Raw genomic sequence first — 24,016 nt, 5'->3', positions numbered from 1 at the left:
CCCTACCTATTACTAGAGAAATAAAGAGAGCGGGTTATTGGAGAGCATAGTCAACCCATTGTTCTACAGACTAGTAGTTTCACACAGAGGATAAGACTAGCTATTAGTGAATGAATGCTAAAATCATGCCATGGGACTTTCAAACCTGAGAATGTTTACAGCGAGAGTATGATCTTTTAAATATAGAGTAGCATATGGATATCTACATGTACATACTACCGCAATCAGCCCGACTAACCGGTGTCTGTATATAGCCTCGCTACTGTTATTTTTCACTTTTTTTTATTTTTATTTCTTTACTTCCCTATTGTTCACCTAATACCTTTTTTTGCACTATTGGTTAGAGCCTGTAAGTAAGCATTTCACTGTAAGGTATTACACCTGTTGTATTCGGCGCACGTGACAAATAAACTTTGATTTGATTTCACAACCAGTGTTCCCTGCTTAGTACTTGTTAAGCTAGTAGCTAACTAACATAGAAAATGACCTTTTTAGGATATGGATTATGATTCGATTTATTAATGATTTGATTTCCCACCAGGAGGAAATTTGTTTGATGGTTTAGGGCATAGTCACGTACTAGGTTCATTTAACAATGCATATTTTTCCCAACAGACAGACAGAGACGCTAGCAAAGGCCCAACCATGCAAGCCCAGCAGCTCCTGAATCAGCTGCGCTTCCCCGAGCTGGATGAGGTGCGGCAGTACCTGCGCAGCCTGTCCACACACACGTTGGTGGGTGTGGGGGCATTCGCTGCTCTCACAACCTACTGGTACACCACCCGGCCCAAGGCCCTGAAGCCACCATGCGACCTGAGAATGCAGTCCGTCGAGGTTCCGGTAAGGAGAGTCGGCACTAACCTGCTATTGTAAAGGACATGGCATGCTGTTGCAATGACGTTGCAATGCCTGAAAGTATTGTTATGTGTAAAGAGGTATGTGTTTTTCTCCTTACTTTCAGTCCTGCATCAAGTTAAACCTCACTTCATGAGTCATAGTAAGAGCTGTATATGCCAGCTAAAGATATAGGCTACTGTCCTTAGTGCAGGGCTGTAGTATATTCCCACAGTGGAGGTGCCTGAGGCTGTTTGAGTAGTGGCCTGCCTAGTCTTTAGTGCCCTTGGTTTCACATTTGTGGCCTGAGAGTGGCATTATGTTTTGGGTGGAGCATACCCACCACACTTGGCCCAGAAAAGGCGTTGGCCAGCTTAGTTAGATGCGTGTGTAGCTATACTTGAGTGAGTAAACATAATGCTTCACACAGACAGAAATGACTTGGAAAAGAACAGGATGGATGAGCACAATGAACAACCCTGTTGAAATGGCTTCTCCACCGCTAGTCATTAAAACATTAGCACACAGAGGAGTTCCTCCGTTTTAAATCTTGGTGTTTGTGCCGACGTCTTTGGGTCATACCTATTGTAGTCAGACCGTGAGCTAGTCGTATGATGTCTGTTTATTGTGTTTCCTGTCAGGGAGGAGAGTATGCCCGCCGGTCAGCGCTGATGGACAGCGACAAACACATGACCCACCTGTACAACGACGCCAAGACCATGTATGAGTTCTTCCTCAGGGGCGCACGGGTCTCCAGTGAGTGTCTCGCTAAGCACCTTATGTAGACTTGACGTACTAGGACATTAAGGTGATTTGAAATGTTCATTGTGTGGTTTCCACTAGACAATGGTCCCTGTCTTGGAGCAAGACAACCAAGCCAGCCCTATGAGTGGCTGTCATACTCCGAGGTAGGACAACAACATTAATCTGTCTCTTTTTATAGTATGATTAATATATTTCTGGTTAGATGTTATACCAAATGTAGTTTTAGGCAGTAAAAGATTGTTTGGTGCACTATTCTATCATAATTAGTCAGTCTACAAGGCCCCGTGGTGTGTCTGAGTGCTCTATTTAAACAGAAAGCCAGCCACTCCCATCCAAACCACAAGGGATTCCCCTCCCCCAGTGAGGAACTTATAGTCCTCTGTCACTCTTCCTAGTGTTCCCCCTCTCCTCTGAGACCGCAGGGTCATATTCACTGGACACCAAACGGAGGGAAACGGAGAGGGACTACCTGAACTTGTCCAATAAGAAACCGTTCTTGCAAAATAATCTTCCGCTGCAAAATGTTTTGCTACAGTGTGTACTAATGAATATGTCCCAGGTGTTCTGCTGAGTCATCCACCCTGGAGTGTGTATCACTAACTACCTAACGAGCTGTGTGCCCTTCACCCCTTCCCTAAAGAGCTGTTTGCCCTACACCCCACCCTCCCCTGGGGCGGCAGGTAGCCTAGTGGTTAGAGCGTTGGACTAGTAACCGAAAGGTTGCAAGATCGAATCCCTGAGCTGACAAGATAAAAAATCTGTCGTTCTGCCCCTGAACAAGGCAGTTAACCCACTGTTCCCAGGTTGTCATTGAAAATAAGAATTTGTTCTTAACTGACTTGCCTAGTTAAATAAAGTTTTTTTTTTTTTAAATAGAGCTGTGTGCCCTCCACCCCTTCCCTAAAGAGCTGTGTGCCCTCCATAAAGCGGTGCACAATTGGCCCAGTGTCGTACGGGTTAGGGTTTAGCTGGGGTAGGCCGTCATTGTAAATAAGAATTTGTTCTAAACTGAATAACGAGCTGTGTCCCCTCCACCCCCAGGTAGCAGAGAAGGCAGAGAACCTGGGCTCAGCGCTGCTCCACAGGGGACACACTAAAACCAAAGACCAGTTCATTGGCATCTTTGCTCAGAACCGACCAGAGGTGAGCAAAACCACTTGAAGAGCAGTACGTCATGAAATAGGACACAGTCACATACAATGTAACCACGTTCAACTGGTTCATTCTGAATCTGCTACATGTGGGGTAAATACTACACAGCCATTACTCTATAGAAGCAATATAAGACTGGTTTGAGTCATATGCGCTGTGTGTCTGCAGTGGACCATCGCTGAGCTGGCCTGCTATACCTTCTCCCTGGTGGCTGTGCCCCTGTATGACACTCTGGGCACTGAGGCCATCGCCTATGTCATCGACAAGGGTGAGCAACAACCAAGAGCTCTCAAATAAAAATACATTTAAATTGTAATATTGCATCAGCTTTTATATGCCCAGCTTATCTCATTGAGATAGAATTTCTTGTGGTTGACCCTATTTACCTCTCTCTCTTTGTCTCTCTCTCTCCTCTCTGTGTGTGTATGCGTGCGCACAGCCACCATTTCCAGCATACTGTGTGACGTCCCTGAGAAGGCCAGGCTGGTCCTGGAGTGCGTCTCTGGCAGGGAGCACAGTGTCAGAACCATCATCCTCATGGAGCCCTTTGATGATGAGCTGGTGGCCAAGGGGAAGGACTGTGGCATCGACATTCTCAGCCTGAGCCAAGTGGAGGTGAGGGGAGAAACTCTGACTTATAACTGGGCTGTCTGTTTTACCACTTTCGGAACTAAATTCGCTTCAAATTCTCTAAGCTTTTGTTTTTGTGTGCTAAACTGCAGACTTTAGGTAGGCGCAGTCTAGAATTGCGTTGTTTTGCGTCTGTCTTTACCACAAGTGAAGTCCTACAATCTGGTGTTGTCCCATGAGACTAGCTAGTGCTATTACATATTCAAGCTACGTTCATTCATGTTGTCTTCTTCTAGGCTATCGGCAAGGCCCACCACCACCAACCAGTTGTGAGTAAAGATACCTATCTGTCCCTCCCTCCTGCCCCATATTGAGTGGAGTTGATTTCACCTTCATTCATTCAGTTCTTTGACCTGTGACCCTTTGCGCTCTGCAGCCTCCCAGTCCTGAAGACATGGCTGTCGTCTGCTTCACCAGTGGAACCACAGGTACGCCATTGTATGATCCAATGCCAAACGGAGCACTGTCCTAAGATGGCCTCTATCTGAAGAGTGCTGTTTAATGTGTCCACATGTATGAGGCTAGGCTCTCATTTTTGTGTTGCCTTCCTCAGGGAACCCAAAGGGAGCCATGCTGACACATGGGAATGTTGCTTCCAACTGCTCTGCCTTCATCAAAGTCATTGAGGTAAAACAATAGAACAGCGTTGTTTTACGACTAACACATATGTGAGCAAATAGGTTTGTGCATCGTCTTCTCCGCAGTTGAACTCCCACAGTTCAGGATATAGTCACTTCAGCCCCTTGGTATTCAAATGTTTCCTGTCGTTGTGAACCATACGAGCTAATGATTGTGAGGGAAGATGGTGTCAAATATCATGTTTACGCCCAACCTAGTCATGTATTAACACTGTCTTGCCATCTAATATGATACCCACATGCTCATGAGGACTGTCTGTTGCTGTCTGAAAAATTGTGCTGTGAAACCTTGTCTCTATTGTGTCTGTCTTACTCAATCTCCTTTCTGCAAGTGCCAAGATATTCTGCTAAGCTATTTGTGCTGTAACTTATTTCTGAACCTCTTTCTTTCCTCTCTGCTAATGCCAGTGTATCTGTTTCAGCGCTAGCATGCTAAACCGGTGTGTCTGTTTCAGCGCTAACATGCTAACCCGGTGTGTCTGTTTCAGAGCTAACATGCTAACCCGGTGTGTCTCTGTCTTTCTGTGCTGCTCTGGCCCGCCTGCCTCTGTCCTCTCATCTACTCTCCTCTGGTTCTGTGGGCTCCAGGCCTGTTGCCTGCCTAACCACAAGGATGTACTGCTGTCATACCTGCCTCTGGCACACATGTTTGAGCGGGTGGTGGTTGTAGGGGGTCTCATAATCATTATCTCCCCTTGTTCTGTGTGTGTTTGTCGTGCGTGTGTATCCTTTAGGATCACCTCATATTAGACCACCACGATGTTCATATATCCTACCTGCCCCTTGCTCATATGTTCGAGAGGGTTGTAGAGGTATGTATCCATGATTTTCTATCTTTGTGCAACTGTAAGTCCTCTGACCTTCAAATTCTTCTCCTACAATGTAAATGCGTGATGCTTTTTTGCCAGATATGGTCCCATATCTACAGACCTGTTTGAGTTTTACACATCATTTGTCCTCTCTACCTCTGTGCTATTCTAACCTCTGACCTCTCACCCCAGGGAGTCATTCTGGTGCATGGGGGGAGGATTGGTTTCTTCCAGGGAGACATCCGCCTGCTGATGGATGACCTCACCACCCTGAGGCCTACAGTGTTTCCTATGGTGCCACGCCTCCTCAACAGGATGTTCGACAAGGTGAGAAACACTTTGTCGACTATTCTAACTACGTTTCCTGTAATGCCCTGCTGCCTGCTACAGCTCTCATGTTGACTACAGTTGTTGCTTTATTTTGACCTCATAATGCCCTGTCTTCAGATCTATGGGCAGGCTAACAACTCTCTGAAGAGGTGGGTGCTGGACTTTGCCTTTAAAAGGAAAGAGGCTGAGCTGCTGAGTGGCATCATTAGGAGGGACAGCATCTGGGACAAACTCATCTTTAGGAAAGTGCAGGTACTGTATCTCCTCCCTGACTGAGAGAACCACTGTGCTTCTCAGATCACTGAATGGCACATAGTTAAACATGTCCAAAACATGTCCAGCCATCTTAATGACCTCCTGATTCTAGTCTCTCGCTGATGCCCCCTGTAGGCCAGTCTGGGAGGACGGGTGCGTCTGATGATAACAGGTGCTGCCCCCGTGTCTGCCACGGTGCTGACGTTCCTGCGAGCCGCGCTGGGCTGCCAAGTGAGTCTGTCTTAGGGTCTCCACTGCTGCATTCTGGGATTGGATAGCGCCAGCGGAGGTTGTAGTGTGTTGGTATACTGATGCCCAGCTGTAGGATCGCATGAGTGTTCCAGGCCAGTAAAGTGGATCGTAGGGGCTATATGTTTGTGTCGGACTAGTTAGTGCAAGGTCCAGGCTCTGAAAGTCACGTGATGGGTAAATGGTTAACATACCATTCAAGACAATTAAAGTTTCTCAGGTAGAAATGTGCCTGTCAGTTTGGTATTGATATGAATAAAGTCCAGCTGTATGTTATCAATACAAGACTCCCATGCAATGTCTAGGACAGACCCAGTCCTGCATCGTACATAAAAAATCATGGAAACAGTGCCAAAAAAGTATATTTTCCTTTAACAGTTGTATGAGGGGTATGGACAGACTGAATGCACAGCGGGCTGCACACTGACAGTACCAGGGGATTGGACAGCAGGTAATGAACACACTTCCCCCACCGTTACATTAACCGTCACACACATTAGTCATCCCGTTTATGGAGAGAGGTTGTATACTATAGCCAGTCACCAACTCCCCCTGGGGGTCCTGTGAGGTATGGCACCTTATTCCATAAGGCTCTGGTCAAAAGTAGTGCACTATATCGGTTGCCATTTGGGACATAGCCTAGTTGTGTTATGGAGGCTAACTCTGTCTGGGCTGTTTCTGTGCTTCCCTCCCCAGGTCATGTTGGAGCGCCCCTGCCATGTAACTCGGTGAAGCTGGTGGATGTGGCTGAGATGAACTACCTGGCTGCCAATGGAGAGGGAGAGGTAGGTGGGAGCCTGGCATTGCCCTTGGTACCCAGTGGCGCTGTTTAACATGAAGCTGTTACTCTACTGAAGTCTGTCATAAATGGCACCCTACTCCCTTTAAAGTGAACTACTTTTGACAAGGGCCTCTGGTCATAAGTAGTGCACTATAAAGGGAATAGAGTGCCATTTAGGATGCATACAGAATGTAAAGATTGTGTATTTGCAGTGTTTACCTCATCAACATAGAAATGGGTCATATCCCCTTTGCACTCCATGGAGTCTAAGTCTATAGGATGTGTGTGTGTTTTTTTCCAGGTGTGTGTGAAAGGAGTTAACGTGTTTCTGGGCTACTTGAAAGACCCCGAGAAGACGGAGGAGACCATTGATGCTAACGGCTGGGTCCACACAGGGGACATTGGCAAGTGGTTACCGGTGAGTATGTAACTCACTCACACACCGGCCAGTTTATTAGGTACCGGTCGGACCCCCATGTGCATTCAGAACGTCCTGAATTCTTTGGGTCTTGGATTCTACAAGTCGGGAAATGTTCCACAGGGATGTTGGTCCATGCTGACGCAATGGCATCGCGCAGTTTCTGCAGATTGGAAAGCGGTACACCGTCACCAGCCTGTACCATTCACACCAGGCAGGATGGGCCATGGACTCATGCTGCTTACGCCAAATTCTGACTCTGCAATCAGCATGACTCAACAGCAACCGAGATTCATCGGAACAGGCAACGTTCTTCCACTCAGTTGTCCAGTGCTGGTGAGGTTGTGCCCACTGGAGGGGTTTCTTCTTGTTTTTAGCTGATAGGAGTGGAACCCGCTGTGGTCGTCTGCTGCAATAGTACGTCTGTGACAAAGACTGACGAGTTGTGCATTCTGAGATGCCGTTCTACACACCACTGTGGTAATGCCCTGTTATTTGTCCACCTGTTAGCTTGCACAATACTTACTATTCTCCTTCAACCTCTCTCATCAACAAGCTGTTTTCGCCCACAGGACTGCCGCTGACTGGATGTTTTTGTCACACCATTCTCGGTAAACCCTAGACACTGTCCTGGGTGAAAAGCCCATGAAGGCGGCTGGATCTGGCACGCCTGGCACCGACTATCATACCACACTCAAAGCTGCTTGGGTTTCTGTTTTGCCCATGCTAACATTCAATCAAACAGTAATTGGATGCCGGTATGCCTGCTTTTATATATAGCAAGCCACGACCACATGACTCACTGTAGGAGCGATCCATTTTTGTGAACGGGGTGTACCTAATAAACTGGCCACTGAGTGTATACAGCCTCTATATCCGCCTAGTGTTTCATAACACTCTTATTACGATCTCTCATCTGTGTGTACAGAACGGAACTTTGAAAATTGTGGACAGGAAGAAGCACATCTTCAAGCTGGCCCAGGGAGAGTACATTGCACCGGAGAAGATTGAGAATATCTACACCAGGAGTGACGCAGTGGCACAGGTCTTTGTGCACGGGGACAGCCTACAGGTAAGGAGGGATTGATACTGTGTCCATAAGGAAAATGGATATACTACTGGGTCATATTCATTAGAAAGTTAATGGACTGAAACTGGGAGGTACTACCTGCACTGTCCAATAAGAAACATATTTTATTTTTTTAGATGCTAAACTTTTTGCTACGTTTAGTCCTAATGAATACGACCCTGGTATCCACCTCGTTTTTTTATGCTTTTAAAACACTGAAGCCAAATGCAGAACCTATGGATACAACTTTCTCCGCGCTTGAGCATTATTATAATTAATATGCACCCCGCTAGAAATCCCTGCATTAGCATGTTTCTGTTAGTTGATACATCATGACAAAATATGCCATATTACTGTCCTGCTAATGTGCCTGGACCTTGTAGGCTAAACTGATGAGAAAAAAATAGTTTCCCAATCAGGCAGGCTAGATGCAGTTATTTCTAAATGAATATGGATTTAAAACGCCAGGCTTTTGTAGTGGATACTCACTGCAGTTTACTGCCTAGACTACAGTTTTGCACTCACTTGAAAACAATAACGTTCTTCATTACATTGTGTTGTTTTAGTCTAGGTAGGATACATTTCTTGTCCCTAAAAAACTGAAACGATAGCTTTTCAAGCTGATTACCCTTCACGCCGCAGCCTCGGCGCCGAACATAGGTTAGCCTACTTTTTATTTTGCTGTGTAAATCGACTGGATATTCACTGCAGTATTAAGCTTAACATTGATCTTATGAATTATGGGCTAATATGCATATGCTTCTAATTTAGGTGAGAGGCTACATCTCTAGCCTGTCTGTCTTCATTGTTCTGTAGCGCAATTACGCACCTGGCCTCTCCGCTGCCACGGCGAATCCTCTTACATCTTGTGGGGTCCCAGGAAAACCCACAATACAAAAGCTTGTTGGACACTTATTTCGACTTATTTTCTTCAGCCTGTTGGAGGAGAGATGCAGGCTATCCTGTAGTAGGCCATATTATCCTATAGTAGGCCTGTCTTAACACTGGGCTGCATCCTGACAACATACACCTTGAGTGTCCGAATGTACCTTTCTGACCTAAACTGTCCAGAATAGACCAAAACTGATCCAAATGGTTACATAACCAGGTCTAAGCTGTTTGCCTATGCCGTTATTTTGACACGAAACATAACAGGAGGTGTGAGCGGTTATTCAAGTTAGGCTGTAAACGGCAGTGACGTAGGCTATGGACAATACATAATGACAAAGCGAAAACAGGTTTTAGAAATGTTTGCAAATGTATTTAAACCCCTCCCCCTCCGGAAATATCACATTTTCCTAAGTATTCAGACCCTTTACTCAGTACTTTGTTGAAGCAACTTTGGTAGTGATTACAGCCTCGAGTCTTCTTGGGTATGATGCTACAAGCCTGGCACACACGTATTTGGGGAGTTTCTCCCATTCTTCTCTGCAGATCCTCTCAAGCTCTGTCAGGTTGGACGGAGAGCGTCACTGCACAGCTATTTTCATCCCCACTGTATGATGCTGCCACCACCATGCTCACCGTAGGAATGGTGCCAGGTTTCCTCCAGATGTGACGCTTTGCATTCAGGCCAAAGAGTTCAATCTTGGTTTCATGAGACCAGAGAATCTTGTTTCTCATGATCTGAGTCCTTTAGGTAACTTTTGGCAGACTCCAAGCGGGCTGTCATGTGCCTTTTACTGAGGAGTGGCTTCCGTCAGGCCGCTCTACCATAAAGGCCTGATTGGTTGAGTTCTGCAGAGACGGTTGTCCTTCTGGAAGGTTCTCCCATCTCCACAGAGGAATTATGGACCTCTGTCAGAGTGACCATCGGGTTCTTGGTGACCTGTTTGGCCGGGTGGCCAGCTCTAGGAAGAGTCTTGGTGGTTCCAAAAGTCTTCCATTTAAGAATGATGGAGGCCACTGTGTTCTTAGGGACCTTCAATGCTGCAGACATTTTTTTGATACCCTTCCCCAGATCTGTGCTTCGACACAATCCTGCCTCGGAGCTCTACAGACAATTCCTTTGACCTCATGGCTTGGTTTTTGCTCTGACCTGCACTGTCAACAGTGGGACCTTATATAGACAGATGTGTGCCTTTCCAAATCATGTCCAATCAATTGAATTTACCACCGGTGGACTCCCAAGTTGTAGAAACATCTCAAGGATGATCAATGGAAACAGGATCCACCTTAGCTCAATTTTGAGTCTCATAGCAAAGGGTCTGAATACTTGTGTAAATTAAAAATGTCTAAACCTGTTTTTGATTTGTCATTACGGGGTATTGTGTGTAGATTGAAGAGGGAAACAATTATTTAATACATTTTAGAATAAGGCTGTAATGTAACAAAATGTGGAAAAAGTCTGTCTGAATTCCTTCCGAATGCACTGTACATTGAAGTATTATTTGCAGTTGTCACTGACGATGAACACACCATGAAAGCACTGAATGGTCTGAACCAGTATCTGTGTTACCACCTTATTAATAGGAAGTGTGCAGTAGGATGCGTTGATCAGTTGATTGACAGGTGTAGGAATGTAAAAGGATAAACCTTCCTCTAGTGTGGATGCTCACCAACGTTTTATAGTTATGTAGCCTGTAGTTTATCGTTAGTTATCATTATTGGCTTGGTGGATGGCCCGGGCCTTAACTCTGACACAACACAACTTACTTTATCACAACAGAACTAGCTTACTAGTAGGTCAAGCTAACGTTAGCGAACTTGAATTTTAAAAAAAATATATATTAAATTACACTTATACACTTGTTTACATTTATACTCTATAAATTGACTCTTTCAAATAATTTACTCTGGCAAGTTTGCCACTGGCGCACTGCAGTAGGGAAGTAAAGTGGGAGTCGAATCCTTCACTTCCGTGTTTGGCTGTGGGAAATGAGGTGGACAGAGTGAGAATGCACAGCCCTCAGCTATAATGTTGTGTTCTCCTCCAGGCATGCCTAGTAGCCATCATTGTGCCAGATCCTGACTTCCTTCCTGGCTGGGCCAAGAAGAGAGGACTGGAGGGATCCTACGGAGACCTATGCAACAACATGGTAGGACCACTGCCCATCTGCACCGATTCACAATTTAGACTTGATATATTTTCAACAGTCTCTTTCCATATAGAAGAGGGATTCAATGTGGGCCCCCCGGTCTATAGTTGGACCATGATAGCTGGCTAGACTAACTTAACAATCAAAAAATGTTAACTGACATGGGCTAATTGAGTGACTGACATAAGAGAAACTGCAGATTTTCAGGGGGGGGATTGAGCTGCGGACCTAAAAAAGGGAGGGTTGCAGGCCGCTAGTTGCCCATCCCTGATATAGAACATCGACTTGAATATGTTGGAGAATTCACACCATTGAAATGAAGTGTTTTTGTCTCTTTAGGATGTAAAGAAGGCCATCTTGGAAGACATCTTGAAACTAGGAAAAGACAGTGGTCTGAAATCTTTTGAGCAGGTAAAGGGTTAATCTTAGACAAAATATTTGAGAGAATATTGACAGTCTGTTTGATTACATATCAGGTCTTAACTAGAGAATATAACTATTATCTGTTTCATGTCTCTTGTTTTGATCAGGTGAAGGACATCACCCTGTTCACAGAGATGTTCTCTATCCAAAATGGACTTCTCACTCCCACCCTGAAAGCCAAGAGAGCAGAACTCAGGAACTACTTCAGGGAGCAGATCGACAAACTGTACTCCAAGATCAAGATGTGAACAGTGGGAGAACGGAAGGTAAAGTGTAATCGGAGCTGGTAGAAGAGGTCTTCTATGAAACTGATTGAGGACATGTCTGTGAGGCCTGGTCTATGGATACACTTTACCCTGTATGACCAGTTGCTCCCTGTCTGAATAGGAACAAAACACAATAGGATCATTAGGGAAGAAGAAACTGTTCTTGATGTCACTCAACTGTCAGTAAATGATACCACATAGCATCAGTACTGTAAATAATACCATATACTGGTATATAGCAACTGTCAGTAAATGATACCACATAGCATCAGTACTGTAAATAATACCATATACTGGTATATAGCAACTGTCAGTAAATGATACCACATAGCATCAGTACTGTAAATAATACCATATACTGGTATATAGCAACTGTCAGTAAATGATACCACATAGCATCAGTACTGTAAATAATACCATATACTGGTATATAGCAACTGTCAGTAAATGATACCATACCTCATTAGTCTTCTCATGTACAGGACAAATTTTTCAGGGCTTCCTTTTCCAAAGCTTGTCTATCTATCTTGCTACTAGTTGAGTATTGTGAGCACGTCAATCATCTTAGTTGTCAATTGGTGACGTTCAATAGGTCAAGTGAATGAGGTACCAGTAAACCACCACCGTCCAGTGCCATCATGTATATTACTAATCAAATCACGTTTTACATGCGTCAAATACAACAGGTGTAGGTAGATCTTACTGTGAAATGCTTACTTACGAGCCCTTAACCAATAATGCAACGTTTTTTTTTAAGTATTTAAACTTTGCTAAATAAACTAAAGGAAAAATAGTAACACAATAATAATAATAACAATAACAAGGCTATATACAAGAAGTACCGGTACAGAGTCAATGTGCATGGGTACAGGGTTAGTCGAGGTAATAGGTACGTTTAGGTAGGGGTAAAGTGACTATGCATAGATAATAAACAGAGTAGCAGCAGCGCGCGTGTGCATGTGGCATCTCTGTGTGTATGTATGTTTGTGTAGTGTGTGTGGTTAGAGTCTAGTGAGTGTACATGGAGCCTGTGCAAGAGAGTCAGTGCAAAAAATAGTAATAAATAAGGGGGTCAATGCATATCGTCCGGGTAGTCATTTGATTTAACTGTTCAGCAGTCTTATGGCTTGGGGGTAGGAGCTGTTAAGGAGTCTTTAGGTCCCAGACTTGGCGCTCCAGTACCGCTTACCATGCGGTAGCAGAGATAAGTCTATGACTTGGGTGGCTGGAGTCTTTGGCAATTTTTAGGGCCTTAGATTTATATATATATATATATATATATATATATATATATATATATATATATATATATATTCTGCAAACATACAATGTATTCCAATGAAGACTTTTGGATGTTATCATAGGCTTTAAGGGATGGTGAAACATTTACATTTACATTTTTTTACATTTTAGTCATTTAGCAGACGCTCTTATCCAGAGCGACTTACAGTAGAGTGCATACATTTTATTATATATATATATATATTTTTTTTTTACATACTGAGACAAGGATATCCCTACCGGCCAAACCCTCCCTAACCCGGACGACGCTATGCCAATTGTGCGTCGCCCCACGGACCTCCCGGTTGCGGCCGGCTGCGACAGAGCCTGGGCGCGAACCCAGCCCAGCCTGGGCGCGAACCCAGAGACTCTGGTGGCGCAGCTAGCACTGCGATGCAGTGCCCTAGACCACTGCGCCACCCGGGAGGCTAAACCGTGTAAAGGGGAAACACGGAAACCGTGTAAAGGGGAAATATATCTTAGGATACATGCCTGCCTGTAGAAAATCTACCACTCTATAGACCTGGGTAACCCCAATAGGTGGCCCGCCAAGTTTTCTGAGCAAACAAATACACATTTCTACAATTTTATTTTTGAGAGTGGGGTGGGGGGGGAGAATCATCTCCAAAGTGATTTTAATTTAGAAAAGCCGTCTCAGTGATTTTTTTTAATATAGTATTACAATGAATAAATATGTGATCATATTCCAATGTAATCCAGGGTTGAAATGATTGTTTTTGTCTGTTTGGGATTCTTCCAGTCAATTCGAATTTTACAAATTATTTGTAATTATGTTCTGGCACCCCAACCATCCGCTCAAGAAAAAAATTGGCATGTGGATGAATATAATTGGAGACCCCTGCTATAGGGTAATGATTTGTATTGCATAATAAATATTTTCAGGAATGTTTTTTTCAGGTTAAGATGTATCAATACATGAATGTGTGTAATCCTAAGGAGTTTTTTTTATGGACTCCTGCAGCTATTGCAGAATGAAGCATCAGCATCAAATGAAGTAGTGGTTTGTGCTGAGTTCTCAGGCATCTCCTCCTTTTGGACTGCAACTCTCAGGGCTACATGTTCTCACTTTCCAGAACACCCTCCAACACAAACACTAAAGCCTAAATGTGATTTTATTTTTTCTTAGATATATTTAGATATCTATCTATATAGGGAATGTGTTTTTGTTTGCACTGTTCTTCAGTGGTTCAATGATGTGAAAGCTTGAGATCGAGAACCATGATTGTGAAAATGTTCAATGTAATCTTGGGAAGGACTATAGCATCTTATTAATTTCATTCAACACCATTACTTTAGATATATTTGAATTTAGACTTTCTACAGACAATCTTTGTAAGGTATACAATATGTGTAAATTATTTGTGTGGGGAAAAGTCATTCAAATCAATTACTTTATTGAATTGTTAGCTGTTTTTATTAGGTTGTGGTGTTATTTGATTAATGTGCACAACTTGTTTCACATGTGTAATCAGATGGTATGTGATTTACAGTTTTCTATCAATTTGGCACATTTCTTAGATGTAAGTGGTCTATTTTCAAAACTCTAAACTGATAACACTTGTAATGCCACCTATCTTATGTTCAGAACCTTTGATTTAGCATTGGGGTTTCACACATCTTTCACCACTGACTCATTTATGCAAAATCAAAGTTTTCCATTAAATAGTATGAGCACATTTAGTTTAGTCCCCAATACAATAGATAATGATATACTCACAATTTAATCATTTTAACTATCATTTCATTAAATGGCAAAAAATACAAGATGCACATTTCTAGTTCTAACCAGTTATCAAACTATATATGTTAACTACACATTTTTGGTTCAGTAGTTTGTGATCGTTTTGTTAACAAATGACAAAATTATATCTAAAGTGAATATTGCATTTTGAAAAGCAGATGCATAGATTGAATATGTATCTGAATTGAAAGACTGATTTGGTGCAGTGAACAAGTGATTTTGGTAATGTTTATTCTACTCAGTCGAAAATGTTCTTAGAGTTTTCAAGACGTACCACATACTTGTGAAAATTGCACGAGTGATAAAAAAAATAGTGTCGCAAATATGACATATTGCATAGTTGAAACTTGGCGTTGATGTGTTATTTCGACTACTATGTTGTCTTGGATTTGTTTTGTAAAAAATAAATACAGATTTTCGGAGGAAAACTGTTACCAATAAACAGATTTGTGTATTTATTTAAAATGTCAGAGAGTAGTTCTATCCATACCGTACTTGAGTGTTTTGTCTAATGGATCCAGTCATCCGATCCAGTAGAGGGCACCATCTCATCAAGGTCATATGAGTATGTAATTGTCTGACTAGTCTCGCGAGAATTGTCGAATATTTTTTTTGCGGGAAAGAAATTCAGCTGTACGCAACAAAAAAAAAACATCACAAGCAGTTGGCGTGCGAACTCGTCGTTTGCTACTTTTGCATAGCCATATACTATGTTTTGAGTGTTTTTTTTTTTTTTTTCTCCAAATTGTATGTATACAACTAGCTAATAGCTTACATTTTCATCTTGGAACGATCAATCATCATGAGGTAACAAATAGTAATCAAGCTACAAGAGAAAGCAATAACGTTAACGATATCAAGTTCACATGCTTCACAGGTCTGCTCTCCTCCACACAGTAAGAAGAGCCAAATGGCGAAGATGCTCAAACTTGTGCAACACGAGCTTGTTGAGGTTTGTTACAGTAACGTTACCCATTTGCAAATGTCTCACTAAGTTGTATGTTAAATGTCATATACATATCTAGGTAACTAACGTTAGCTCGCTACAAGGGATTGAAAAGGGGCAACATTGGGTACTGTAACGTTAGCTAGCTATCTTCTATGTTTTCACCTCAGAAGGGTCCATCAAAAGATACACAGAAATCTAAAGCAACGGACAGTCATATTTCCCCAAATGTTTCTACCATTGAGAAAGCCAGTTTCCTTGATGAGTGCGATACTTATGGTGAGTTGAAAACAAACCTAAATAGTTTATGGGTATGAAAAATCATTAATGCCAAGATGTTCTACAACAAGTGACTATATTTGACCACCCAGGTAACCCACTGCACAGCACTGCCCTTGAGGAAGATTTCAGCCCAAACTTGGCTCAAAACAAAGAGGAAGTGGTGGAGGGGGCAGCTAAGAGAAGATGGGGCCCATCCAAAAAGGTTAATAGTACGACCCCAAAAAGACCCACACAGTCTGGGAGAGGTCAGACCAAACGGAGAGCTAGCAAAGTGGTCCAGCCAAAGGGATCTCAACAGCAAAATGTCAAACCAAAAGCCAGGTAAAACCTCACAATGTGGGATCTTACAAGCCCCTTTGCTCTCATTCCTTTATGAAGTGATGGAGAGGGAAAATAAGAAAATATCCACTAACGACGGAGCACAAGTTCTAATTGTAAACTTATTCTGTTCCTTTTCCTCCATTTATAATGGTCAGGCCCCAAAAAGAGATTGCAGAAGGGACAGGTGAAGAGGATTTAACAGAAGCTCAGAGCAGGCCTTCTGCACCACAGAAAAAGGCAGTCAGAAAGGAACAGGACACAGAAGTGTATGACTCGGTATGACATTATCCCCTATCTCAGTAACATAAGACTGTTGCTAAGAGCAGTGTTACATTATGTTGCCTGTGATGAGCTTAATGTCCTCTAATCACTGCTTACTAACAGAGGTCATCGGGTGAGGAGGAGGAAATTGAGGTGTCTGCTCCGGGCTCCAGTCCTCAACCTATTCATAAGAAACGTAGAACATCCCTGTCTTCAGAGAATCTGACGCATGAGGACATTAGTTGGGTAAGAACAGCTACTGCTCTTCCCAGTGAGTGACTAAATGTGAGATGTTTGTCACCTTCTCCTTTAAAAAACTAACATGTACTCCTTCCTTGTCATCTGTGATACATTTGCAACTTTTTGTTTGGATATGTTGCCTTTTTCCTGACCACATCAACTCTTCAGATTACAAAGGAAAAGGGGAAACTCAACCAGTTCTCTCACCCACAGAATCCAAGTCAGAAGAAGGCCAAACCAGACGATGTGCGAAAGCAAAGGAAGTCCTCAGTTGAGAGGGGTTCGAGGGGGAAGTCCTCCTCAGGTAACAGCTAGATCTCTATTCAGCACCACATCCTCCCAGACAGACATATGAGTCTCTCTCAAACCACCAGAGTGAAATACCACACTGCATGACTTAATTAATTTGTGTAAAATATACACCACAGAAATGAATCCATGTATTTTTTTTCAGGAAGGGCTGGTCCTTCCAAAAGAGACGAGCAGAAACGAAGGAATGTAAAAAATCCCACTGATCTTGATGTGGTGTTGGACTCATTTTTGGAATTCGTGTCAGAGTATATGTGAGTTTCCGTCAGTTTAGCATAGCTAGACACATCTTTAAAGTAATCATTATCTCAAGTCAAAAATGTTCTCCCTGTTTTTATTCAGGGATACAGTGGATTCTAATGCAGTATTGCAGGCTATAGATGCTCTCTCAAGCTCTTTTGAAGATCAACTCACAGAGAAGGTAACTCATTTTGGGTGACCAGTTGTCATACTTTGCAAAACCAATAGTGTAAAAAACTTTTTTAAATTTGATTATTATAGTGTTGTGCATCTTCAGGATGCCCAGCCCACATGGGCTGATAAGACACTGTATTTGCTGTAGCAAAATATAATTGTGTATATATGTGTATATATACAGTACCAGTCATAAGTTTGGACACACCTTCTCATTCCAGGGTTTCTCTTTATTTTTACTATTTTCTACATTGTAGAATAATAGTGAAGACATCAACGCTATGAAATAAAACATGTAATCATGTAATAACCAAAAAAGTGTTAAACAAATCTAAATATATTTGAGATTTGAGATTCTTCAAAGTAGCCACCCTTTGCCTTGACAGCTTTGCACACTCTTGGCATTCTCTCAACCAGCTTCATGAAGTAGTCACCTGGAATGCATTTCAATTAATGTGTGCCTTGTTAAGTTAATTTGTGGAATTTCTTTCCTTCTTAATGGTTTGAGCCAATCAGTTGTGTTGTGACAAGGTAGGGTTGGTATACAGCCCTATTTGGTAAAAGACCAAGTCCATATTATGGCAAGCACAGCTCAAATAAGCAAAGAGAAACAACAGTCCATTACTTTAAGACATGAAAGTCAGTCAATCTGGAAAATTTCAAGAACTTTGTGCAGTCGCAATAACCATCAAGCGCTATGATGAAACTGGCTCTCATGAGGACCGCCACAAGAATGGAAGACCCAGAGTTACCTCTGCTGTAGAGGATAAGTTCATTAGAGTTACTAGCCTCAGAAATTGCAGCCCAAATAAATGCTTCAGAGTTCAAGTAACAGACACATCTCAACAGCAACTGTTCAGAGGAGACTGCGTGAATCAGGCCTTCGTGGTCAAATTGCTGCAAAGAAACCACTACTAAAGGACACCAATAAAAAGAGACTTGTTTGGGCCAAGAAACACGAGCAATGGACACCAGACCAGTGGCAATCTGTCCTTTGGTCTGATGAGTCCAAATTTGAGATGTCTGGTTCCAACCGCCGTGTCTTTGTGAGATGCAGAGTAGGTGAACGGATGATCTCCGCATGTGTGGTTCCCACCGTGAAGTGTGATGGTGTGGGGGTGCTTTGCTGGTGACACTGATTTATTTCGAATTCAAGGCCCACGTAACCAGCATGGCTACCATAGCATTCTGCAGCGATACGCCATCCCATCTGGTTTGCGCTTATTTGTTTTTCAACAGCACAATGAATCAACACACCTCCAGGCTGTGTAGGGCTATTTGATCAAGGAGAGTGATGGAGTGCTGCGTCAGATGACCTGGCCTCCACAATCACCCAACCTCAACCCAATTGAGATAGTTGGACCGCAGAGTCAAGGAAGAGCATGAGTAGAAAAAAATGAGTAGGTGTGTCCAAACTTTTGACTGGTACTAATATATAAAGTTGAAGTCGGAAGTTTACATACACTTAGGTTGGAGTCATTAAAACTAGTTTTTGAACCACTCCACACATTTCTTGTTAACAAACTATAGTTTTGGCAAGTTGGTTAGGACTTTGTGCATGACACAAGTAATTTTTCCAACAATTGTTTACAGACAGATTATTTCACTTATAATTCACTGTGTCACAATTCCAGTGGGTCAAAAGTTTACATACACTATCAGAAGGTAAAAAAAAAAAAAGACTGCCTTTTAAACAGCTTGGAAAATTCCAGAAAATTATGCCATGGCTTTAGAAGCTTCTGATAGGCTAATTGACATCATTTGAGTCAATTGGAGGTGTACCTGTGGATGTATTTCAATGCCTACCTTAAAAAAAAAATGTAGACCTCCACAAGTCTGATTCATCCTTGGGAGCAATTTCCAAACCTGAAGGTACCACGTTCATCTGTACAAACAGTAGCACGCAAGTATAAACACCATGGGACCATGCATCCGTCATATCGCTCAGTTATGAGACGTGTTCTGTCTCCTAGAGATGAACGTACTTTGGTGCGAAAAGTGGAAATCAATCCCAGAACAACAGCAAAGGACCTTGTGAAGATGCTGGAGGAAACGGGTACAAAAGTGTCTATATCCACAGTAAAATGAGTCCAATATCGACATAACCTGAAAGGACGCTCAGCAAGGAAGAAGCCACTGCTCCAAAACCGCCATAAAAAAAGCCAGACTACATTTTGCAACTGCACATGGGGACAAAGATCGTACCTTTTGGAGAAATGTCCTCTGGTCTGATGAAACAAAAATAGAACTGTTAGACCATAATGACCATCGTTATGTTTGGAGGAAAAAGGGGGAGGCTTGCAAGCCGAAGAACACCATCCCAACCATGAAGCACGGGAGTGGCAGCATCATGTTGTGGGGGTGCTTTGCTGCAGGAGGGACTGGTGCACTTCACAAAATAGATGGCATCATGAGGTAGGAAAATGATGTGGAAATATTGAAGCAACATCTCAAGACATCAGTCAGGAAGTTGAAGCTTGGTTGCAAATGGGTCTTCCAAATGGACAATGACCCCAGGCATACTTCCAAATTTGTGGCAAAATGGCTTAAGGACAACAAAGTCCAGGTATTGGAGTGGCCATCACAAAGCCCTGACCTCAATCCTACAGAAACTTTGTGGGCAGAACTGATAAAGCGTGTGCGAGCAAGGAGGCCTACAAACCTGACTCAGTTACACCAGCTCTGTCAGGAGGAATGGGACAAAATTCACCCAACTGATTGTGGGAAGCTTGTGGAAGGCTACCTGAAACGTTTGACCCAAGTTAAACAATTTAAAGGCAATGCTACCAAATACTAATTGAATGTATGTAAACTTCTGACCCACTGGGAATGTGATGAAAGAAATAAAAGCTGAAATAAATCATTCTCTCTGCTATTATTCTGATATTTCACATTCTTAAAATAAAGTGGTGATCCTAACTGACCTAAAACAGGGTATTTGTACTAGGATTAAATGTCAGGAATTGTGAAACTGAGTTTAAATCTATTTGGCTAAGGTGTATGTAAACTTCCGACTTCAACTGTGTATATATATATATTATTATTATTTATATATATTATTACGTTCATACGGCAGTGAAAAACTATAGAGAAAACAAAAGCCTTTCAAGTATACAACTTATCTTGTGTATGTAGAAAATTTGAACGTTTTCATGAACACATTTTCCAAATTTTTTTATTTCCTTAGATAACTGCTTCAAAGGAGCTAAAATTCCTGAAAAGGGACAACGCAAAGGTAAAGCTTTTCTTTAGATATGAACACTACAAACACTAGATCTTGGGAAGCCTGTGGCATGAGTGTCTGTGGTTATACTCTCGTCTCATGTTCTGTAGGTCTTCTAGGACGACTAAGATATTCACTGTGTCCCATCATCATCATTTAAGGAAGTCAGTCATCAGCCTATTTTTGTTGTTTTCTCAGATGAATGCTGCCATTAACCGTAAGAGAGCCAGGCTGCTCGAGGCCAAAAATGAACTTATAAGGTATTACTTTTTTTCTTGCAAATGGAGCTAAAGCAAGGTTAACTGCTGAAGTAATGCAACGAATAATGTGATGCGTTTTATTTCTATATTATATGGCATGTTTCTCAAACCCAACAACACTACATCAGAATACAGAATGTGAAACATCCCCTTGTTCTCTGCCAGGAGTGAGGCCCAATTGAGGGCCCTGCAGAAGGACCAGTCTCGACTTGAGCAGAGGCTAACAGACATACGGAAGGGAACCACTTTCTTGAAAGATCTGGGTCACCTGCACAAGAGCTACCTGGACCATAGAAAAGCCCACCCTAACCAGGCGGAGGAGGTGAGGAGGACGTCAACAACAAGCCTTCTGTTCTTGTTCATCTAGTTACAGTTTAGGATTTAACCTAATGCTGACATCCAGTCACTGCCAACAATGTTTCTTAGTTATGGCCAAAGACTTTTATGGATGAGTCTTCAGAGGGCATGAATCAAATAAAATGTTATTTGTCACATGCGCCGAATATGACGGGTGTTGTCTTTACCTTGAAATGCTTGCTAACAAGTGCTTCCCACCGATGCAGAGTTTAAAAAAAGAAACATAGCAACACTAGAGGAATAATATACACAGGAATGGAGCTATAAACTATGAACATAAGAGGCAGTGATAATAACCTATTATAGTAGCTTAAAGTGAGTTAAAGCACTGTTCTGTTGACATTTTTTCCCATTCCACAGTATGGCCCCTCCAGTCTACCAGCTCTTCTCCTGGAGGCCCGTGATGTGCTGGGGACTGAAGATCAGCTGAAGACTGTCAACGAGAGGCTGCAACAGGCTCTGGACAGAGTGACTCACAACAAGTGAGCTCCAAGTTGCAAACTAAATGGTGTAAATTAATCATTCTTCAATCTCATTTGCGTGTGGACAGGCTACACAATTTTTTTTAATGAATAATCCTGGCAATGAAACTTTAAGAGAGGGGCAGATGCATGCTCATCAAGTACAATAGTTTGAGACGGTCTTGATGTTCTACAGGTATGTTCATGATATTTGGAGATACTGTGTTGGTTGTATCTGATGAGAATTATGCTACACTCTTTTAAAGTGTTGATCAAAGATCCTTTTGAGATTTGTATATTAAATCTCAAGTAAGGTATGTGTTTCAAAATAAATGTTTCAGTAATGAGTACCTTTTCTAGAAATGATTTGTTGATCAGCACCTTGCTGGAGGGTTATGTTGTCTGGTGGAAAAACTGCCATTTTAACTTACATTAATGCATATACAGTGAGCTCAAAGTATTGGGGCAGTGACATTTTTTGGGGGTGCTTTGTACTGTGAGGATATTTTCATCCATATCAGGTGAACCGTTCAGAAATTCTAGCACTTTTTGTATGTAGTTCCCCCATTTTAGGGGACCAAAGGTGTTGGGACAAATTCACTTGTTTATTAAAGTAGTAAAAAGTTAAGTATTTGGTCCCATATTCTTAGCAGACAATTATTAAATCAAGCTTGTGACTCAAGACATTTTTTGGAAGTGTTTGCTGTTTGTTTATGTTTCATATTATTTTGTGCCCAATAGAAATGAATGGTAAGTAATGTATTGTGTCATTTTGGAGTCACTTATAATGTAAATCTGAATAGAATGTTTCTTAACATTACAGATAATCCTGAATTAATTGTAAATAATGACTGAGAAAGTAAGACGCACAAACTTGATACCCCCAAAACCTCTTACCATTACAATAACGGGAGGTTAGCATTTTTGGGGGGGTACGATACTTGTGCGTCTAACTTTCTCACTCAGATTTGTAGTCACAAGCTTGATGAAGTCATTGTGTGCTATGAATATGGGACCAAATACGTAGCTTTTTGCTACTTTAATACACAGGTGAATTTGTCCCAACACTTTTGGTCCCCTAAAATGGGGAGGTTGGCACAGAAAGTACTGTAATTTCTAAACGGTTCACCCAATATGGATGAAAATACCCTCAAATTAAAGCTCACAGTCTGCACTGTATCATTTGAAATCCAAAGTGCTGGCGTATAGAGCCAAAATAACAAAACGTGTCACTCCCAATACTTTTGGAGCTCACTGTACATGTATTTCTGAGAAATCACATGGTGGCCAATCCCTATTTAGGAATTTATGCCTTTCCTACCCACTTCTCAGTATTTAGCATCAACCTTATTTAGTCATGTAATGTGTTCTGCAGGTGTGGGTACCTTGTCAAACCTTCTCACTTGCTGGCCAACAGTTTCGTGGAGTTTTCATTCAATGGGGGTTTCAGTAAATGTATTTCAAATCATCCCATTAAATACGGTGCACCTTTTTATTTAGAATTGTGTAGACAGACTCAATAAAATATATCAAGAGAAGGGGTTCAGAATATAGGGATCAATGAAAGAAAGCCATCTATGCATATTCGTCTGTTTTAGCACCAACTAGTATATTCTAAAATACTCTGATTTTGTAGATTATTTAGCCACATTTTAGTGTTAGGAAAAGAATGAATCATTAAAAAAAGTGTTTTGATTCATCTTGAAAGTTGTCATATTGGAAGGTGGAAAAAAGTGAGAAGACGCTTTTTCCACTTGGAACCGGTAGGTTCCTCTCGCTTAAAGGTTGTTTAATTATTAGGGAATTACGCCATATTCTGATCTTGATTTATCTGTAGACCCCCCCGCCACATCATTTATTCGACCTACACCTCAAACGAATAGGGGGCGAATAACATGCTTAAATTCAATGTTACAGAGAGAACCGCAAAATAAGGGAATTACGTTCCATTTTCAAGCGCGTAACTCCGGTTGGAATCTGGGGAATAGCGTTTACAGGAAAGTATATTTATTTGTATTTTATTATTGCAGAAACACCAGTATACATACAATAAGTATACAAACAGACAATGATAACATATGCTAGGGGGTACAACAAATTACAGATTATACATAGACCTTAAAAGATACGCACGTATTGATTGTTTTAACAGCTTTCTTTTTGGGAGAATGTAGAATGTTCTTAATGTACTGCTCCAATTCCATATAGAAAACATGGTAGAGTGTTTATTTATTAGTAAATT

At 42.0% G+C, this 24,016-nt stretch overlaps 2 protein-coding genes across 3 annotated transcripts; both read left to right on the top strand.

The window, feature by feature from the left end:
• Nucleotides 1-624: 624 nt before the first annotated feature.
• LOC120062477 (long-chain-fatty-acid--CoA ligase 1-like) lies at nucleotides 625-15,123 on the top strand. Its single transcript, XM_039012476.1, has 21 exons — nucleotides 625-840; nucleotides 1,476-1,590; nucleotides 1,678-1,742; nucleotides 2,641-2,742; nucleotides 2,920-3,019; nucleotides 3,191-3,366; nucleotides 3,618-3,650; nucleotides 3,758-3,809; nucleotides 3,935-4,008; nucleotides 4,754-4,831; nucleotides 5,021-5,155; nucleotides 5,276-5,410; nucleotides 5,549-5,644; nucleotides 6,041-6,113; nucleotides 6,359-6,447; nucleotides 6,745-6,861; nucleotides 7,790-7,933; nucleotides 10,867-10,968; nucleotides 11,308-11,379; nucleotides 11,499-11,657; nucleotides 13,921-15,123. Exons 1-20 carry the CDS (start codon nucleotides 646-648, stop codon nucleotides 11,637-11,639), a joined length of 2,094 nt encoding a protein of 697 aa, XP_038868404.1. The 5' UTR covers nucleotides 625-645; the 3' UTR covers nucleotides 11,640-11,657; nucleotides 13,921-15,123.
• A 264-nt stretch (nucleotides 15,124-15,387) lies between these two features.
• cenpu (centromere protein U) lies at nucleotides 15,388-22,121 on the top strand. 2 transcript variants are annotated; one of them, XM_039011871.1, is made up of 13 exons: nucleotides 15,388-15,507; nucleotides 15,598-15,652; nucleotides 15,820-15,925; nucleotides 16,018-16,249; nucleotides 16,405-16,525; nucleotides 16,634-16,756; nucleotides 16,964-17,054; nucleotides 17,205-17,313; nucleotides 17,402-17,480; nucleotides 20,661-20,708; nucleotides 20,895-20,956; nucleotides 21,122-21,278; nucleotides 21,674-22,121. In XM_039011871.1, the coding sequence occupies exons 1-13, from the start codon at nucleotides 15,503-15,505 to the stop codon at nucleotides 21,797-21,799; spliced, it is 1,314 nt and encodes a 437-aa protein (XP_038867799.1). In that variant the 5' UTR covers nucleotides 15,388-15,502; the 3' UTR covers nucleotides 21,800-22,121. The 2 variants fall into 2 exon arrangements, with proteins under 2 accessions (XP_038867799.1, XP_038867798.1); XM_039011870.1 differs by having other exon boundaries at nucleotides 15,389-15,507; nucleotides 15,817-15,925.
• Nucleotides 22,122-24,016: the final 1,895 nt, after the last annotated feature.

This window comes from Salvelinus namaycush, chromosome 17 (genome assembly GCF_016432855.1).
Source record: "Salvelinus namaycush isolate Seneca chromosome 17, SaNama_1.0, whole genome shotgun sequence".
In the NCBI taxonomy this organism is placed as follows: Eukaryota; Metazoa; Chordata; class Actinopteri; order Salmoniformes; family Salmonidae; genus Salvelinus; species Salvelinus namaycush.
The sequence above is the reverse complement of the archived record's forward strand: the minus strand, read 5'-3'. Positions and strand labels throughout refer to the sequence as shown.

Excerpts from the sequence above, each read along its gene's own strand:
- LOC120062477 (XM_039012476.1), top strand. The coding sequence starts at position 646 with ATGCAAGCCCAGCAGCTCCTGAATCAGCTGCGCTTCCCCGAGCTGGAT. Across the intron at positions 1,591-1,677 it reads CAGGGGCGCACGGGTCTCCA|ACAATGGTCCCTGTCTTGGA; the intron begins GTGAGTGTCTCG and ends GGTTTCCACTAG. Across the intron at positions 5,156-5,275 it reads TCAACAGGATGTTCGACAAG|ATCTATGGGCAGGCTAACAA; the intron begins GTGAGAAACACT and ends CCCTGTCTTCAG.
- cenpu (XM_039011870.1), top strand. Across the intron at positions 17,055-17,204 it reads GAGGGGGAAGTCCTCCTCAG|GAAGGGCTGGTCCTTCCAAA; the intron begins GTAACAGCTAGA and ends ATTTTTTTTCAG. Across the intron at positions 21,279-21,673 it reads ACCCTAACCAGGCGGAGGAG|TATGGCCCCTCCAGTCTACC; the intron begins GTGAGGAGGACG and ends CCCATTCCACAG.